General features: G+C 38.4%; 1 protein-coding gene across 1 annotated transcript in view; it reads right to left on the bottom strand.

The window, feature by feature from the left end:
• Nucleotides 1-7,849: 7,849 nt before the first annotated feature.
• PSME3 (proteasome activator subunit 3) overlaps nucleotides 7,850-20,609 on the bottom strand; it is a 15,884-nt gene continuing 3,124 nt past the window's right edge. Inside the window, exons 2-11 of the mRNA XM_015814186.1 lie at nucleotides 15,341-15,373; nucleotides 14,852-14,914; nucleotides 14,603-14,707; nucleotides 14,359-14,407; nucleotides 13,146-13,258; nucleotides 12,105-12,173; nucleotides 10,397-10,464; nucleotides 10,223-10,277; nucleotides 9,270-9,356; nucleotides 7,850-8,466 (exon numbers count right to left, since the gene is read on the bottom strand). Coding sequence (XP_015669672.1) covers nucleotides 8,386-8,466; nucleotides 9,270-9,356; nucleotides 10,223-10,277; nucleotides 10,397-10,464; nucleotides 12,105-12,173; nucleotides 13,146-13,258; nucleotides 14,359-14,407; nucleotides 14,603-14,707; nucleotides 14,852-14,914; nucleotides 15,341-15,373 — 723 coding nt within the window. The 3' untranslated portion in view covers nucleotides 7,850-8,385. The remainder of the gene's footprint in view (nucleotides 8,467-9,269; nucleotides 9,357-10,222; nucleotides 10,278-10,396; nucleotides 10,465-12,104; nucleotides 12,174-13,145; nucleotides 13,259-14,358; nucleotides 14,408-14,602; nucleotides 14,708-14,851; nucleotides 14,915-15,340; nucleotides 15,374-20,609) is intronic.

The raw sequence follows: 20,609 nt of genomic DNA, 5'->3' as shown, positions 1-20,609 counted from the left end.
CGAAGCCCCACTCCCCCGCCCTTTTGCTTTTGCTCCCGAGCCGGCATTTTTTAAAAGGGCTTGACTCCAGCCTGGGATTCGGAGCGGGAGACGGCGCCGCTGCTGCTGCCGCCCGCGCTGCTGTGGACTTACAATATCCCAGCAAAAGACTTTGCAAAAGACCACCCCGCCAAGGGGGAAAGGCGCGCAGTTGGGCACCATCTGCCTTCGGCGTCCCTTTAAACGGTGCTCGGATATTGTAAGTCCATAAAGAACTGGGGAAAAATATTGACTCGAGTATAAGCCGAGGGGGGCATTTTTCAGCTCAAAAAATGGGCTGAAAAACTCGGCTTATACTCGAGTATATACGGTATCTCAAACCACGAGGAAATCAAAAATAACTTTGAAAATATAAATGGACACATTTCCAATTTAACTTTATAACACAAAAATTCTCAGAAAAAAAAATAGAGAGTGAGCAGAAAAAACAGGCAACTGAATACAAGACAGAGGAGAGAGATTTTAAGATGGAATTTAACAACAGAAGAAAGTACGACTTAACCCAGAAGGAAAAAAACTTACAGGAAATACTAGATATGGAAAAGATAACCTACACTTTAAGATCACAAAATAAGTTTTGAGGGCAAGAAAAAAGATTTGACAAAATGGATTCTGTCAGGAGAACTACGAGAACTTGAGAGACAAAAAATGATAAATAAAATCAAGAAAGAAAGGAAGATTCTCAATGAATACAAAAGGGCGAAAACTTCCTATAAAAATATCTTACCTGTTTTGCCTTTTATACCTGCAACAACATTTTTAAGATTATGGGAAGATTTTTTGATTCAGTGAAGCATACTGATCAGGAAAGATGTTTGGCAAAAAAAAAAAAAAGGCTAAAGCAAGAATTAAGAAACTAGATCAGTGGTGGCGAACCTATGGCACAGGTGCCAGAGGCGGCACTCAGAGCCCTCTCCGTGGGCACGTGTGCCATCGCCCCAGTCCTAGGCCTTCAGCTGGGTTTTATAAAATCTTTTCGTTTTAGGCCTCCGCCACCGTGTGCAAAAAAAAAAAAAGGTTCAACCAGTCAATTTCAACTTCTCGTAGAAAAAAAAGGTCTTGCAAAGTTGGAATTGATTGATTGAACTTTTTAGTCCCACCCAATCTGCCGTTATCACCGCAGCTGCACCCACCCAATGGGCCACGCCCACCCAATAGGCCATACCCAGCCAATGGGCCACACCCACCCAGCACTCGAAGATGCATAAATGGGTTTTGGGTTGCAGTTTGGGCACTCAGTCTCTAAAAGGTTTGCCATCACTGAACTAGATGATAGAATTTACCAGAGGAAATATTTAAAAATTAAACGTTTGAATATGGTTAAAGAAATAGAATTGGATATAAATAAAGATTAGTTTAAGAGGGATGAATCCCTAAAGTAATACAGTATGCCTTCTTTCTTTTTTCTTTTGTGTTTTGTTGTTTGATATGAGATATGAGAAATATAAAAATATTATGGTTTATATAAAAGAAATGTTTTCTCTGTTTTTCTTTTTCTTAAGATATGAGAAATGTAAAAATGTTGGGATGGCTCGTATGAGAAAAAAGACTTAAATACTTAACTGTAACTAATTCTGAGAAAATCTTAACCAGTAAGAATGCTTTGAATACTGCAGGGGAAACAAATTTAAATAAGAACTTTGTAAACAGAATCTATGACGAGGCAACCAAGATGATCAATCAGAAAAGAAATTTTATATCGATGTGGTTATTTGCAGAAATATGAGCAAAATGTTTATATTTGTCATTTATTCAAATAAGAACTGTATTAATTTAAGGTTGGCAAAAGAGAATATTATTGGAAGAAGAGAAAATCAAGCAAAGCCATAATATGGACAATAGATTTATAGAAATTCTCATTGTTTTTTAAATACTAACCCAGACAACATGCTGTTTACCAAATATTAAGGTGATTATGTTAAAAAACAATAAAGCATATATTTTTAAAAAACCCTTCTTCACAAAAAGAAAAATACAGAGTCCAACCAATATCAGATCCATTTAAGGAATACATTCAAAATCGCAGTACTATAGACTCAGGTTGAGTTAGTGTCAATTCTCCTGCATTGATTACTTTACTTTCATTAGGAATATATCATTATATGCAAGTGCTTAGACATCCCTGGTCAATTTGTGCATGTTAATGAATCCCAAAATGAACATAAGCTGATAAAACCTGTGTATGGTACAAAGATAAAACTTGTGTATGGTACAAAGATAAACATGACATTTTCCTGCAAATCTGACAGCATGCATATTGTGTATATAAGGCCTAATATTTCTGAGAAAGGCTTTGCAAGAAAAAGTATTTGTGTGTTTGGGGGAGGGGGAATCCGAAAACAATATTAGCTATCTATGGCAGAGGTTTCCAACCTTTTGGGCACCAGGACTGCTTACATGGAGAGATTTTTCCACGGACCGGAGAGGGTGTGGTTTTGGGTGCTGCCTGCATCCCACAGATGGGGCTTTGTTTGTTTGTGCGGCCCGGTTGCTGGCATGCTGCAGCCCGGTACCACGACATGCCCAGAGGGTTGGGGACCTTTGATCTATGGGAAACTTTTGGAAATTGCATTTCTGCCAAAAAGTGTTTCAAAGACTGAAACGGTGAGCAAACCTTTGCACCTATCATTTTGCATTTATCATATTCATTATTCTTTTATTCTCAATCTGCAAGCTGCACATTAAAAAGCTTGCAGTTACAGAAAGATGTAATGTTTAATTCTACACTATGAGAGCTTTTATGCATCTATTATGCATCTATTATGCAATTAGGATTTGACCAGGAGTGCCTAAATTTTTGTATACAACTGTACCTTGCTTTAAAACAAGGTATTTAATCAGATGATTTGTTCTGACAATATATAGAATATTTAAGTATTTCCCATACAGTGGATAGTGCAGCAGAAAAATGGAATCTCTCATGGAGCAAGAGGCTTGAAGATAAGTTACATCTTGCTACTCTTAAGTGGAATCAAATATTCTATACACATTCCAGGCAACACAGGTGTTTGTTCCTATGGGAAAGAGATCTCTGCATAGCTAGGTCTTACTATTTCAACCATACACTTGCTGACTCACCATTACTATGCTAAACTTTGCTTTATCACATTACTGGATTCTTCTTGCACCTTAGAGTATGAAATGGAATTCATGGTTGCACTTGTTTCATTCAGCATAAGAATTAATTGGGGGGTAGAAATAAAGCATTGATAACATAGAGAGATCTGTATGAAGAGCTGCAGAATTCACTAAATTGGAACCTCAGAGCTTTGAGTTACCTGATCAAGGTTTTTTTTGGCCCTTTATTGCCCAATCAGATTATGAGAAGGAATTCTCCCACACCCAGGATAAACTCATCCGTATCTTCATTTAAACATACACTCTAATATTACTCCTTTTGATGTCTCCAGAACCTACAATTACTCACCTGCATTGGATAAATCAGATTTTTCCATACCATGAATAATTTTATTCATCTCTTCCCTATTTGTCTGCTGTGATGAAATGCTGGAAGACTATAGCTCTAAAACAGACATGTCAAACTCGTGATGTCACATGACGTCGCGCAACATATCGGAGCTTTTTTGCCATTGCCGGCAATGGGGTGGGCACGGCTCCGGTATGATGAAACCGGCCCATGGGCCGGCAGTTTGACACCCCTGCTCTAAAAGCTTTAAGTATTCAAATGCATAATACAAAATTTTAGTTGAGAACTGAATGAAATGCACTAGATCTGCAAAGTAGCACTCTTCAATTTCAGTTCAGGAAAAGTTAACAAAGACTATGGAACAGCATGACTGAAGGGACCAATAGTAAAGAGATACATGTTTTATTTAAGAAAACACACTCTGGCACTATTCATTACTAACTAACACTATCAATTCACACATAAAGACTGCAATATATGTATCTGAGACTTTGCTCCTGTCCCCTTATGAAATTCTGTTTCTTGTGGTTTCTTGACCATCATAACACAGAGGTAGGCAACAATTTTTTTTCTTTATTTATTTCTGTGGAAGGCCATGTTCCTCTAGAACAGTGTTTCTCAACCTTGGCAACTTTAAGATGTGTGGACTTCAACTCCCAGAATTCCCCAGCCAGCAAAGCACAGCGGGGAATTCTGGGAGTTGAAGTCCATGCATCTTAAAGTCACCAAGGTTGAGAAACACTGCTCTAGAAGTAATCAGTCTAGGATTGCATCACATGCTGAGATGGACAGAGCTAAAACAACTGATCCATTTAGCCAGAGCAAATTACATTGAGCTTATTCTTTCTGAAATCCCCCCCTTTTATCCATCTTTCCTTATTCCAATGTATTTGCTCTCTCTTTTCCCCCTTACAAAGAAGACAGATCAAGGATGCATTGCTTTTTCTAGAAAAATGAACTGATTGATTGTAAAGGTCTTTCAACGTCAAGCTACATGAAATGAGACCAGAAATTGCAACCAGTTTACTCCTGCTTAAGCCCATTCTGAATGATCAATATTCATTCAACTTGGAAGCCAACTGGATTTCAATGTACACTACAAAAGAAGTATGAGAGTGCCTTCAAGCTTCATTCAGGAGACAGGAAAAAGTAAATACCACCATAGAAGGCAAAAAGCCTCAGGAACAAGATCTGAAAAGGGGCTTATTTCACACCTTACCATCATTACTGATAAAGCTCAGAGCTGCCATTACAGAGATTTTTCATTTTACCCCATAACTTTCTAAAATGTCAGAGGAGAAACTTGGGAATAAACTGCAGACTCAAAATTATAGCTCCTTTTCATTAACAGGTCTGAGATAAGAAAGATAAAGGGCAAAAATCAAATGGATACAGACAGAAATATTGGTTACCAATGCACTGGTACCTATGAGGATGATTAAAGATAGATTCAAAGTTCCTGTTACTTTTAATTTGTCGGCATAATAGAAGTTGTACAGAGGTTCAATGTAGAAAGGAAATAGAAACAATCCAACAAAGCAGCTGATACAAGGAAACAAAGACAGGGAAGGCTGCTCTCAGGAGCAGCTAGTGAGGGCAGTTGTTATGTGATTTTTTTTATCTGGGTAAGGGTAAGGCTTACCCAACTACAAATGACAGGGAGGCAAAGGCAGTTGCAATAAGTTCAGGGCAATGAACCTCCTGTGCCCTTGGGAGATGGTAGAGAAAAGGCCTCTTTAAAACAAACAGGGAAAGAAGTCAACAAACTTCATTCATCGTGCCACTGTTGCTGTTGTCTATTTTTAAACAAATCTAACACCACTAACACTACAGCACAAGATGGATATAAAGATAAATAGTAAATCTGAAAAGAAACTGCAGCATCCCACAGATAGCATCCCCTTTCTGTTTTCACGAAAACCAGAAAAGAGTAAAATGGAAGAAGCCAACAGGATTTATTCAGACCTAGCAGAACATCTAAGACACTTTGGGCATTGGCCAGGCAAGGTCTCCAGAAACAAGTACTAGGCTCATTTAATTAGAGTAGGAAAAAGAAAGGATTATGATGAAATATACTTCAGGTCTTCCGTGCTTGATCATTCATGCTGAAATCAGGCAGTCCAATCTTGCTAAACCATCTAACAGGCTTGCCTTGCCCCAAGAAAAGATGTGTGTGTGTGTGTGTATGTATGTATGTATGAATGTGTATATGAATGTGTATATATATATATGTGTGTATATATATATATATATATATATATACACACACACACACACACACATACACACACACGCACGCACACACACACACACACACACACACATATATATATATATATATATATATGTATGAATGTGTATATATATATATACCAGTGGTTTTCAACCTTTTTAATGCCGCGACCCCCAACCGGTCGTAAGTCGAGGACTAAACCGGTCGTAAGTCGAGGACTAAACCAGTCGTAAGTCAAGGACTACCCAACCGGTCGTAAGTCAAGGACTTTCCCTGCCCAGGAGCGCCGCGCATCCGTGGTTCCACCCCCTGCGCCGGCCGAGGCATAGCTGGCAAGCGGCAGAGATGGAGCAGGCCGACCACCAGCTGGCCCAGCCCAAGGGAGGTAAGGCACCCGCCGGAAAAGGGAAAAAAAATGGCAGACAGCCTTGCTTGGCGACCCCCGTGAAATGGTCGATCAACCCCAAATGGGGTCGTGACCCATAGGTTGAGAACCGCTGATATATACATATATACATATTTAAAAATAACACTAAAAATAGATGAATGACTCCTGGGTATATCCATGGTAAATAATAAAATGTGAACACCAGGAGATTGCAAAATCTTTAAAAGTTTTAATAAAACATTAAAAACCTTTAAAAGAATTTTAAAAAAGGACCTAGCTTTCGTTGGATCCTACCAACATCATTAGGGCACAAATAATTCAATGGGAGAAACCATTTATAGCCCAGCCAGCGCCTGCGCCCGACCTCTAGACCTCGTCGATGTGATTATAGGTAAGAGACACCCCCAATGTCGATGTGAGGATAGGTAAGAGAAGTGAGGAGGCAATGGATACAACGATTGGCTACCTGGGACCCATTACGAGGTCTAGAGGTCAGGCGCAGGCGCTGGCTGGGCTATAAACGGTTTCTCCCATTGAGTTATTTGTGCCCTGATGATGTTGGTAGGATCCAACGAAAGCTAGGTCCTTTTTTAAAATTCTTTTAAAGGTCTTTAATGTTTTATTAAAACTTTTAAAGATTTTGCAATCTCCTGGTGTTCACATTTTATTATTTACCATATATACATACATACATACATACATACATACATACATACATACATACATACATACATACATACATATATATATATATATGGTTGATAATATCAGTAAAAATTCGACTCCTGGGTATATCACAAAACAAATCAATTACGATCATTAGGAGAATCCAATAAGGAAAATTTTTTAATAAAACCAAGCTTTCATCGGAAACTTCCGACATCGTCAGGGTTAAAGTCAGTCAATGGGAAAAAACTTATATAAGATCACCAAGCGCCTGCATCCGGCTTCTAGACCGCATCATCAGTCCCAGCTGATCAGATTGCACTCTAAACGTATCCTTAACACCAGCACCCAGCCCTTTCCTGTTCCTACTTCGTACACTCCCATTCACTCCTCCATCACTAATTCTTGGGCTGAGTGGGATTCTCTCCCCCCTTCTTTGGGGGATAGCTGTTTCTATACTACCCCCTCCCTCTTGTGCATAGTTCTTTTCGCCAGGGGTCTTGGGGTGCAGGGATTGCTCACGTAAACAGGGATAGGAGAGTAGAAGACAAAGAACGAAGAGAGACGCCCAGGTTACAACCCCAGGGGGCGGGGGGAATTGGTTGGAGTCCGAATGGGGTATATGGTGAGATCAAGAGAGGATTGAATGGCCCCCACCCCAAGACCCCCGGCGAAAAGAATTATGCACAAGTGGGAGAGGGTAGTATAGAAACAGCTATCCCCCAAAGAAGGGGGGAGAGAATCCCACTCAGCCCAAGAATTAGTGATGGAGGAGTGAATGGGAGTGTACGAAGTAGGAACAGGAAAGGGCTGGGTGCTGGTGTTAAGGATACGTTTAGAGTGCAATCTGATCAGCTGGGACCGATGACGCGGTCTAGAAGCCGGATGCAGGCGCTTGGTGATCTTATATAAGTTTTTTCCCATTGACTGATTAAAAAATTTTCCTTATTGGATTCTCTCTCTCTCTCTCTGTGTGTGTGTGTGTGTGTGTGTGTGTGTATATGTGTATATATATATATATGTGTGTGTGTGTACACACACACACACACACACATATACACATATTCAGAATGATAAAATAAATGTAATGGAAGAAATACATGTAGAAAAGAGAAATTTATAATGGCATTAGAACTTGCATGATTGGACAAGTCACAAAGTTAGATAAGGGCAAACCATGTTGAGATGAAAAACTAAATTTCAGTGGGAAGACTAAAGTGAAGCTTATGACCAGAAACATCAGCTCTGGGTAGAAGTTGACAGTGCTCTTGGCAGGCACAAATTACCTAGAAAGGAGTTTGTCAGGGATGCTAGACCTGGACTGTTTAGGGCTTCTGATCTTGGGATTCTTGCCTGGAACAGCTTAGCGAATCTCCTATGCCTACCAATATAGCAGGAGATGGTCTGTTCTATCCTTCTGTATCTCAAAGACATGGTAGGAAAAGGGAAAAATTCAAAGATCCAACAAAAAACCAACCAGAAAAGGACTAGGAGAGAGTTTCTTTAGATGTTTAACTAAAAGTATGGTGAGGACTGTTTCCAGCCAGCTTCCCCATCTTGATAGTCACATAAACTGAGGCAAAGACTGTCTTGAGCCTACTGAAGAGTTCATAAGTTCAGAGTGCAGCCATATCAGTAGAGGGTCTCTGCATTGCTGCTCCGGGGTCGCTTGATCTTCTCAATATTCTTTAGAATCATGTCATGCAGAGTCACCTGGAAGGAGAGAATCTGGCTGTTAGTTTTTTCCCCTGACTCTGACAAGTATTTGCAGATCTAAACAGATTGGAAAGTCTCACGTTATCAAACGGTGATTCCTTAAATAAGCAGTGGGACTGTTCTACAATCAAGAACCCTGCACAATTATATAGAGACACAAAGCCAATTACATGGGGATTGTGCTTAAAGATCTGCTGGTATCTCTTTAACATAACACAGAGATAAGTTTTACTTCTTGTTTCTTTGTCTGTTTCTTGTTTCGTTAAAAGATGTCCAAAGGTTTATCTGTTAACCAGCATATAATTTACTGTATCTCCCGAGATTTCAATGGTTTGGGCAACATTAACAATTATTCTCAGATGGACAGCAATCACAACTGCATATACAGTTGCATTATAAACTAAAAATTATTTCTTCTTTCCTGTAATAATTTCAACCCTTTTCTCAAGACTTCCAGTATCTATGCAATTTGTTACTTACAAGCTTGCCTATATAAGTATTATTCCTTAGAATAATACCATATCACTATATTTCTTTCAGCAAGAAGTTGAGACTTGATAATTGCTTCTGCTGGACAAAATGATACATCTAAAGAAATAATCCAAGACAACGGCACAAAAATACTATTTATTTGGAACTTCCAATACTCCTCACTTGACTAAGGTAGCTAAGAGTTCTAGAAGTTGAATTCAGCAACACATGGAGGTCAAAAACAGCTTATCCACTTTTGTTAAAGGAAACTCTTAATTTATTAGAAGGGATATTATCTTCCAACCTGGGAAGAAACAACATTAACTTACATATTGATTTCTGAGCTCTGAAATGATGAGCCGGAGACTGATGTATTCTTTTTCATCCATTTCAGTCACTGTGCGGCGGTAATCTTCCTACAGAGACAGTTATTTAATCAGAACCATTTAGTCTCTACCATGCAATAAGCAGGAGTGAGGAATTTTTAGGATCCTTCATTATTAATGCTATTGGAAGCTGCAGTACAGATTTCCCATCTCTATAGTAAGACAACTTATAGCTAAGAAGTTTCATTCCATCTCTCAGTTTTAACAGTACAAAAATCTGCCATCCTCAGGGTTTTCATAAACTGAACACCAACCATTTCTGGAATGTTATTAAATTATAAAATTCTAGTTAGAAAATAGTCTTATGTGACTAGTTTACCTCCAGAATGGGAATCTGAAGCAAGGATGTGCATTTAGGGTAAGACCAGTTAACTTTTTCCAGTTAGGGAAGTGGGAGGAGAGGGTTTTTTTGTCCAGTGACAAGGGCTGCAAGTTAAGAAAGCTCATTATCATACTTTAAAATAATATTTTACTTATACTTTTACTCTAAATCTCCAGAAAATATAATCAGCTATTTAGCAGTACAATTATGTGGGTTTCTAGGGACTGCCCACTTTTTATCTAATATAGGTCTAGGCATCTGATTCATAATGTTATTTCCAAGGAGAACACACTCTAGAACAGAGGTCCCCAACCTTTTGGGCATCAGGGACCGGTTCCGTGGAGAGAGGTTTTTCCACGGACCGGAGGGTGCGTGATTTTGTGTGCTGCCTGCATCTCGTGGATGGGCTTTGCTTGTTTGCACAGACCGGTTGCTGGCATGCCGCGGCCCGGTACTGGCCCACGGACCAGGGATTGGAGACACCTGCTCTAGAATCTTTTCAATTATTTCTAATCTGCCTAATGGTCCTAAATCTAATTCAGTAATTAATTTAATATCTCCACTTAACACTTACCACATGAGGATATTTTGCTATTTTAGAAACCAGCTTTGCTCGTGTGATGTAGTATCTGAAATAAAATGGGGAAAGTGCTACAATGGATGGTGTAAGTGACATACAACAATGTATACTCTAGAGAGTTACCCCATCAGGGAAAAAACTTGAAATGCTCCGCAAGGAGATACTCACCTAGAGATCTGATCCAAGTATGAAGCTGCCTCACTCTCCACAGTTCGGAGCTCAGCTACAGTCTCTTCCTGTAAAGAAAGAAGCCAGCAAGAAAATATTAAGAGAAGACTTCATACTGAGGACAATTATAATTGGATATATCCAGACAGCTTTTATAGGTAGAATACAGGACCTTGTTTAGCAACAACAACTGCAGCAATTGCAGCTCTGTTAAGTAAAATGGTTGCTAAATAGAAAATCAACTATAAGCAGTCCTCTACTTACAGCCATTCACTTAGTGATGATTCAAAGTTACAAGAGCAATGAAAAAAGTGACTCACAACCATTTTTCACACTTACAACGGTTGCAGAATCCTCATAGTCATGTAATCAAAATTCAGGGGCTTGGCAATTGGCTTGTACTTATGACAGTTGCGGTGTCTTGGGTCATGTGATCACTTTAACACCATTCTGACAAGAAAAGTGAATGAAGAAGCCAGATTCACTTAACAACCATGTTACTAACTGATCAACTGCAGTGATTCATTTAACAACTGTAGCAAGAAAGGTCATTAAAATGGGGCAAAACTCAATTAACTGTTTCACTTAGCAACAAACATTTTGGACTCAATTGTGGTTGTAAGTTGAGGATTACCTGTAATTGGGACCGCTTTCCTTTCTTTTTCCCCAATCCTTGCTGGCTCAAAGCTGAAAAGACTAATCAGTTTCATACCCTAGGCTTTTTTTTTGTTTCTTAACCACTCCCCTTTGGAATGTTCATCCAGTTGCTGGGATAATTAGCAAGAATGGAATTATTATTTATATTTACATGTTACATTCATTGGAGGAACAGATTACTAGAGAGAAAGCAAACACATAACTGGAAATAGACATTGAAAGCAATGCTGTGGTACCAGGGCTGGGAGCCACGAGACAACACAAACAGCCTAGTATATTGCCCATTGTGTGCCTGCTAACTTTCTTATAATCCGTTCCTTTCCAATTTCTCTACTCTGCAAGGGAAACCAGGCAATTTTGGTAGGCAATCCTTCTGTGCCTGACCCATTTTCACCCGTCATAAAGTGAAGAGATTGGAGATGGAGTACAAGAGAGTAGGTAGAAACACAATGGGGTGTTTGCATAGCATGCTCATGCATCCCAGCCCCATCACATTCCTTTTGTATATATTCCCCCTTCTGTGCCTGCTTACTCCCTTCCTCTCTAATCATTCCTTGCTCTATAAGGGGGGAATAAAAGAAAAACAACAGGCCAGACCCCGGACAATGCATACTAATCATAACAGTGATCACATGATTGAAGAACACCACAAATGTCATTGATGTGGGCATTGGACATAATTTTTCTTCAGCACTATCATAATTTTAAATGGTTTCTGAATGAGGCAGTTGGTAAGCAAGGACAATCTGTGATTACAGCCATTATGCTTATGAATTCTAACTTCCAATTTAAGTAACCTGAGCCAAATGAAATAAAAATAATCAAAATGCAGTAAAGTATAAAACTCTAGCACAATAACAGAATAACAGAGTTGGAAGGGATCTTGGAGGTCTTCTAGTCCAACCCCCTACTCAGGCAGGAGACCTTATGCCACAAGTCAGTCAAGTTCTAAATAATGATTTGTTCTTCCCCCATTAAGAGAAGGTTCCACCCATAGTACTTCATCCATAGGCATAATTTCCCAGAGTTATCTCCTCAATTGTCAATTTACCTGAATAGAAACACCAAAGTTGTTTCCATCCTCTATCCTGGGAATCAGCAACTGTACCCACATTTTGACCTGAAGAACAAAACAGCATGTTAAAGAAATACTAACCTTCTGGATAGTCATTTTGCTAGCTAAGCTCTGCATGAAACATTTGCTTAGCTGAGAGGCCATTTTTTCCAGAATAGTCATAAAAAGTAATAACTTAACAAACATTTGATCTTTAGACTCTTATGATCAATTATAACATTGGGTTAACACTGATGGATGAGCTACAGCCCTTCAGACACCAGAGCAAATCATGACTGACTGCATCAGTCTTCCACCCAATCAACAATCCTAATAATAATTGTCTCTACACAGGAATTATCTTTATACACCACAGAAGCAGCCAATTACAACCAAGCTTCTCTACCTTCTGCACTATATGGAACCAACTGTTTGACAGATGACATATAATTTAAAAAAATAGAAGATACAAGTAATCCTTGATTTACAACCACAATTGAGTCCAAAATTTCAGTTGCTAAGCAAGACAGTTGTTAAGTGAATTTTGCCCCATTTTACAGCCTTTCCTATAACAGTTATTAAGTGAAACCTTGCAGTTGTTAAGATAGTAACAGAGTTATTAAGTGAATCTGGCTTTCCCATTAAAACTTTGCTTGTGAAAAAATTTCAAAAGGTGATCATGTGCACTGCAACCATCATAAATACATGCCAGTTGCCAAGTGTTTGAGTTTTGATCACATAATCATGGGAAATGCTGCAACAGTCGTGTGGAAAATGGTTGTAAGTCACTTTTTTCTGTGGCATTGTAATGTCACTAAAGGATTAATTGTAAGTCAAAGACTACTTGTAACAAATTTTGCCTTAATATAATACCTCTGCAAAAGGTATCCCAAAGGTGCGGAAGATATTTATTGAATTTGTGTACTGCAATTTCAGAAAAGCATTTGATTTTATCCCTTCCCTCTTAAAAGCAGCATTTCTAATAACTGTCCTGTAAGACAGAATCTCATAAGGCAAAAAAGGCAAACCAGTGCTTACTGTATTGCATTTCTCAATCAGCAACCGAATCTCTGGTTTTACTTTCTCAATGATGTCCACCAGCTGCTGGTTGCTCTTCAGCATACCATTAGGCATGACAAAGACTTTGGTACCTAGTGCCATAGAAAGAGACTAGTTGTCAGGTTCCTGCCAGTTCCTGCCATCAAAGGCTGGAGAAGGGAGGGGAGATGGACAAATGAGCAATATGACTGTGTGTACTTGATGGGAAATAGGGAAGGGGGAATGACAGGTAATGAAGACCAGAGAAGCCCGGAATCGGTTTGTACCAGAGATACCAAGGCCATGCCCTAAGCAAGGAATGTAAATTGCCCACATTTCAGTGTTCTCATAACATCTTGGCGAGCTCTGACTGACGAAACATGGACTGGTCACAGGGGGGAGGGGAGAAGATAACTTTTTGTGTGTTTTTTCATGCAGGAAAACCTTAGCGCTAGCCTGACTTTACTGCAACCAATTTCCTTAGTAAAAGAACCTTTTGCTTCAACCTAACGGAGTTGAGGGTCTTTCTTTCCTAAGGGACAGGATGGGAGCAGGTCTGACACTAGTTATTTATTCTAGGGAAGCAACCTACTCCAATTTCTCATGGAAATTCAAGTCTTTTTTTTCATTCCACTTTTAATCCAATTTTTAAATTCCATAGTGCAAGTGATGTTGATCTTTCTCATTGAGGTTATGGACATAAGGTAATCAACTTCCAACCCAAAAGTCTTTGGGTTACATCCAATTCTGGGATCTCTACTCTGTATTCTTATTGGAAAAACTCAGTTACAACAATGACAAGAAGAAGTTGAAAACAACACTCAAATTAAAACTAAGGCAGCAGTGATTTCCTTAGAGAAACAAAATGGTTTGGAAATAACACAAATAATTTTTACCATCATTGACTGTTCAAGTTATACAGAGACCCTACTCTTTCTTTTTTTAAGATAGAAAAACAGCATTTCAGAGGATCATTTCAAATTCCAATGAGCTAATCATATATTAAGGTGCTATTTTTAATATACATTTTGTTCATGGTATGTCCGGATGCAAAAGGCACACATATAAAATATGTGATTTTTTTTTGTTACCATATCAATCTTTTAGGATTCTGGACAGCTTTACGTACTTTATGTTCTCAGTGATTGCCTCAATTAGGGTGAATTTCCAAAAACACAATTGGTAGCCAATAATTAACCAGCACAAAATCTACCTTGGAAGGTCTCTTCACAGTCTTCCAATTTTCGCTTTTTCATATTGGACTAAAAAAAAAAAGAGAGGAAATATTATATACATACTCTTCCCTTAAGAGTAACCTCGAGAAACAGATGCTACAAAGCAGATACTTGCTTCCAATGTCAGAAAGCTTTGTTCTCTCTCCATAACTTATCAGCAAGTATAATGAATATGTTGTTTTGATCAATCACTAAATGTTACAGACAGATGACCAATCTTACCCCATCCAGTCCATCGTGACTGTTTGTCAGCAGAATTGGGTCCGGAACGGGAAGGTTCATATCTGAATGGATTTGTGTGAGATCATGAATGTTCAGAATGGGATCCTAGGACAGAATATCCAAAAGAGTAAGGTATTTATGCTCAGGAATGGCATTAAAACCTAATAACAATGGGTAACTTTTATTTGACAATGTATCATTCCTGAAATAAAGGTTCGCCCTGGGAAAAAGCAGACTACCAGCTCTTACCTTAAGGAACCCATCAAGTTCTAAAAGCTTCTTTGGAAAAAAATTTGCCACTAGATCCTCAGCCTGAAAGAGAAAGAATGTCACCTATGATGCATGCATTAATATAACTGATGATTCCACAAAAGGAAGGCTAAGCCTAAGCCTTGGTATGGACCAGGAGAAAGCACCAGATAGATAAAACTTCTTGAAAGCTGAGCTACTTCTAAAGATACATAAGTTCTACAAATTCATGAGGTCAGTAAGCACTATACTATAGGGCAGGGGTGTCAAACTCGCAACATCACGTGACGTGTCACGACATATCACAACTTTTTTTCCATTGCTGGCAATGGGGTGGGTGCGGTTTCGGCATGATGCATCTGGCCCATGGGCCGGCAGTTTGACACCCCTGCTATAGGGAAAGTCTCTTTTATGAGAACCAGAAGCAAATGTAACTGCCTGAAACCACTAAACATTAGTTGAAATTGCAAGCAGAAATCAGGTACTTACTTCACCTGTGATTCTCTCCCTGAAAGAGTCTACCTGCAAAAGAGAAAAGGTGCATCTTAATACAGCATATCTGAATTAAATGCAACATAATCATTCCAAACACTTTACCTTTCTCACCTGCATAAATTACAATTCTCCTCAGATACAAACTCCTATTTGCCAATGATCTTTTTGAATCATTGTTACATATCTAAAACAATTACGGTAGATACTAGAATGCCAACAGAAGAGGATTAGATTAAAATAGGTTTTAATGATTTTCTATATAATAGGGCCCAATATAACCGTCTTCTCAAAATTTCACTGTTTTTGGAACCATATACCTATAAGTCCTCAATTTACAACTACAATTGTAACCTTAATTTCTGTTGCTAAGCAAGTTGTTAAGATAGGAACACAGTTATTAGGTGAATCTGGCTTTCCCATTGACTACTTGATAAGCGAACCTCTGCAGTTGTTAAATGAATCATGCAGTTAATCCAACTTCCTCCATTGATTTTGCTTATCAGAAGCTGACCCTAGGATGCTGTAACCGTTGTAAATACGAGCCAGTTTGCCAAGCACCTGTATTTTGATCATGTGTCCATGGGAATATTGCAGTCATGTGAGCACCAGTCCTAAATCACTTTTTTCAGTACTGCTGTAACTGTAATCAGTCATTTAATGAATGGGTGTATCACTTTTTGCTTCCTACTTTTAATTACAGTGCATATACGTTTATATTTTATTTATTTATTTATTTATTTATTTTTATTTATCACATTTTTATGCCAAGCTGCCTGGTGACCTAGAGGTGAAGACGCTTGCCTCCCACTCAGAAGGTTGAGAGTTCAATCCTAGGAAGCGACTGATGTTTCTCTATCAGTACACAAAGAGAAAATATTTACTGTGAACTCCATGTAGGCATCAGGAAGGGCACCCAGCCAGTAAACACTCAGCTCCATTCAGTCGCCCCAACTCAACCCTGAATTAAGGAATTACAAGGTTGTAAAAAGAAAAAAAAAAACCAATTTTTTTCTGCCACCCATCTCCTCTCCAAGATGGATTTTTAAAACAGTCTGTAGAAAATAGTACTTATAGTTTGAGATATTTGTCACCAATGTTATTCTTTCAGGAAGAGAACTACTTTTTTTACTCTTCTCTTTATTTGTTCACATTACTGCTTGAGCTTATATATATGACAGTTTTCTACAATATTTCAAAAATTCATCCTTACAGTTTCTACCTAAATCAGTATTCAAATTATCATTCTTCCATGTTGAAATTATTTTACTGATTTTTATCTTCTTGTACCTTACCATACCTATTATATCAACTTTTCTACTTGTTTAATTTTAGCTTCTTCAATTAGTTTGATCAGTTCTTTCCTTTTTTCCAATGTGATCAGCTAGTGTTTTACATTAAATTTTAATTACTGACTTTTCAGTCTGAAATCCTAGAAAGACTAACCCAAGTAACATTACATTGAACTGAGTGGATTTACTTTTGTAACATGTGCAGAACTGAACCATACTTTCCTGTCATGTCTTGATTTATCTTCATTTGATCTGAGTTCTTTTTGTTTTAACTTATCCCAATTCAAAAGTGTATCTTTTCATTAAAGTTGCAATATTTTCATCTATCACGTATTATTGTCATGCCTCAAAATTTGTGAACAGATGTCACCAAGGTCTCCTTTTATAATAATTATTATAACTTTCCTTCTTAATACTATATTTGACTTATTTCTTAATCTGTTCCTAGATTATAGTTTGTTAATGTTAGCTTCTTTTAGTTTCTCCTAACTTGTGCAGTTTCTATCTTTCCCCTTTCATTTAAGAACAGCAGCCAAGAACTAGAACCTCCCCTAAAAATAAAGATTTATGTCAATACATTTTACCATTGTTATACAGTGCATTCAGAAAGTATTCAGACTTTTGTCAATTTTGTTATGTTGCAGCCTGATTCTATAGTTGTTGAAATTCATTTTTTCCTCATTAATCTACACTCAATACCCCATGACAAAATGAAAACAGAAGTTTAGAAATGTCTGTAAATTTATTAAAAAGAAAAAAACTGAAATATCACATTGGCTTAAGTATTCAGACTCTTTGCAACACTTGAAATTTAGTTCAGATGCCTCCCATTTCTCTTGATCATGGCTGACATGTTTCTACACCTTGATTAGAATCAACCTGTAGTAAATTAAATTGATTGGACATGATTTGGAAAGGCACACACCTCTCTGTAGAAGGTCTCACAGCTGACAATGCATACTGTAGCAGAGCAAAAGCCATGAGGTCAAAGGAACTGCCTGCAGAGCTCAGAGAAAGGATTATTGCAAGGCACAGATCTGGCGAAGGCTACAATAAAATTTCTGCTGCAGTGAAGGTTCTTAAGAGCACAGTGGCCTCCGTAATTCTCAAATGGAAGAAGTTTGGCACAACCAAGATTCTTCCAAGAGCTGGTTGCCTGGTCAAATCGAGCAATCGGGGGAGAAGGGGCTTAGTAGGAGAGATGTGACCAAGAAACCAGTGGTCACTCTGACTGAGCTCCAGCGATCCTGTGTGGAGATGGGACAGAGTCCAGAAGGACAACCATCACTGCAGCCCTCCACCAATCTGAGTGGACTAGAGAGAAGCCTCTCTACAGTGCAAAACACATGGAGCTTGCAAAAAGCATCTAAAGGACTCTCAGACTGTGAGGAACAAGGTTCTCTGGTCTGTTGAAACCAAAATTGAACTTTCTGGCCTCAATTTTAAACGTTATGTCTGGAGGAAACCAGGCACGGCTCATCAACTGCCCAATATCATCCCAATAGTGAAACATGGTGGTGGCAGCATCATGCCATGAGGGTGTTTTTCAGCAGCAGAGACTTGGGAGACTGGTTAGGATTGAGGGAAAGCTGGTCAGGAATGGAGCAAAGTTCAGGATATCCTCAATGAAAACCTGTTTGACAGTGCTCAGGACCTCAGACTGGACAGAAGGTTCATTTTCCAAAATGACAACGATCCTAACCACACAGCCAAGACAACACAGGAGTGGCTTAGGGACAATTCTGTGACTGTCCTAAAATAGCCCAGCCAGATCCCTAACTTGAACCCTATTGAAATCTCTGGAGGGACCTGAAAATGGCTGACCACCAATGGTCGCCATCCAACGTGACTTAGCTTGAGAGGATTTGCAAGGAAGAATGGCAGAAAATCCCCCAGTCCAGGTGTGCAAAGCTTGTTGCATCACGCCCCAAAAGACTCAAGGCTGTAATTGCTGCCAAAGTTGCTTTAACGTACTGAATGAAGGGTCTGAATACATATGCCAAAGTGATATTTCAATTTTTTCTTTTTAATAAATTTACAGACATTTCTAAAATTCTGTTTCACTTTGAATGCATTGTATATATTTTCTATACTACTATTACACACCCTTCTTTTAGATTCATTTCTTCCCTTTAAAATATGATTTGGTGAAATGACAGCATTATTTCACTTAATTGGATGGATCTTTACTTTAAAAAAAGAGAATATTAGCACCAAGATATTTCTATTTTTTGCATATTTGAATTCTTCTCCCTTCTCTGTGTGGTGTACAATAGAATGCCAGAATATAAAAATAATATATAAGCAAAAAAAAAAATTAAGTCCTATTAAAAAATCAATTTGAAAGGCAAATGGAGTGCTCTCAGGGCATTGGCCAGCTTCATGCTGCATGCTCTTGTGGGCTCCCCATACAAGGCCTCAGAGGCATGTTTAACTTTTTTGGAAGCCAGGAAAGTGGGGGCCAGCCTCCACAGGAAGAATATTCCACAGGGTGGGGAAATGGCAGAGAAGGTTCTCTTTCTAGATCAGTGGTTCTCAACCTTTTTAATGCCGCGACCCCAACCGGTCATAAATCGAGGACTAAACCGGTCGTAAGTCGAGGACTAAACCAGTCGTAAGTCGAGGACTACCCAACCGGTCGTAAGTCGAGGACTTTCCCTGTCCGGGAGCGCCGCGCATGCGTGGTTCCTCCCCCCTGTGCCGGCCGAGGCACCCGCCAGAAAAGGGGGAAAAAATGGCGGACAAAAAAAATGGCGGACAGCCTTGCTTGGCGACCCCCATGAAATGGTCGATTGACCCCAAATGGGGTCCCAACCCACAGGTTGAGAACCACTGTTCTAGATACTTGGAGTCAGAATTCTTTAACTGGTGGGATCTGCAGCATTCCTTCCCTGCTGGACCAGGTGGGATGGACCAATGTAATGGAGCGAAGGTGATTATGCAGGTAGCCTAGTCCCATTTGCATATAGGGCTTTGTAAGTCACAACCATTACCTTGCATTGGACCCAGAATCAAACTGGCAGCCAATGCAGTTCATGGAGCAGAGGTGTTTCATGTGTCCTTCTTTGAGTACCCAATGCATCTTGTGCGGCTGCTTTCCACACCAGCAGAATATTGCACTCTATAGTTACTAAAGTTCTACTAAAAATGTAGGTAAAACCCAATTCACACATTTTAAGAATAGGTTAAATCCCAAATCAAACATTTTAAAAGAAGTCTTCATAATTAAATGAGAAAGATCAAATAGGATTGGTTAAGACTTCTGTTCAAACTACCCATTAAAGTACATAAAGCATTTTATATATATATAAAGAAAATGCCATGAAAATTGAAAAATATAGTGACAGATATAGCTGCAGTAGAACTTGCTTCTTACTGTACTATTTATATAAAAATATTTAATTTGGAATTGCATTTGATAAAGTCAAAATTAATTTTAATTTTATTGCTCAATTGAAATAAAAATGTTAACATTCTTCATAATTTATTAAAAATTCTAAATGCCTAAATTTCATTTTTAATGTGACATCTATCACATCTATCATATTAATAAAACAAAAATTATTATGGTAGAACAAAAGAGAAATAAAAACTATGGACTTTAAAGAAATTGTAGCTATATATATATATATATATATATATATATATATATATATATATATATATATATATATATATATATATATATATATATATATATATATATATATATATATATATATATATATATATATATATATATATATATATATATATATATATATATATATATATAAAAATTACTAAAACTACTAATAAAACCAATTAAAACGCCTAGCTTTCGTCAGCCATCTGCTGACGTCCTCAGGGCTCAAAATGTCAGTCCATGGGAGTTGCTTTTATAACTTGACTAGCGTGTGCGCACGGCTTCTTGACCTCGTTGTTGGGCCGGTCATGACTAGGCACATTCCTAACGCCGGTTCCTTGGTAACAGT

This window comes from Protobothrops mucrosquamatus, unplaced genomic scaffold (assembly GCF_001527695.2).
Source record: "Protobothrops mucrosquamatus isolate PMUCROS unplaced genomic scaffold, P.Mucros_1.0 scaffold227, whole genome shotgun sequence".
Lineage (NCBI taxonomy): Eukaryota > Metazoa > Chordata > Lepidosauria > Squamata > Viperidae > Protobothrops > Protobothrops mucrosquamatus.
Note: the sequence above shows the minus strand (reverse complement) of the source record. Positions and strands in the feature narration are given on the sequence as shown.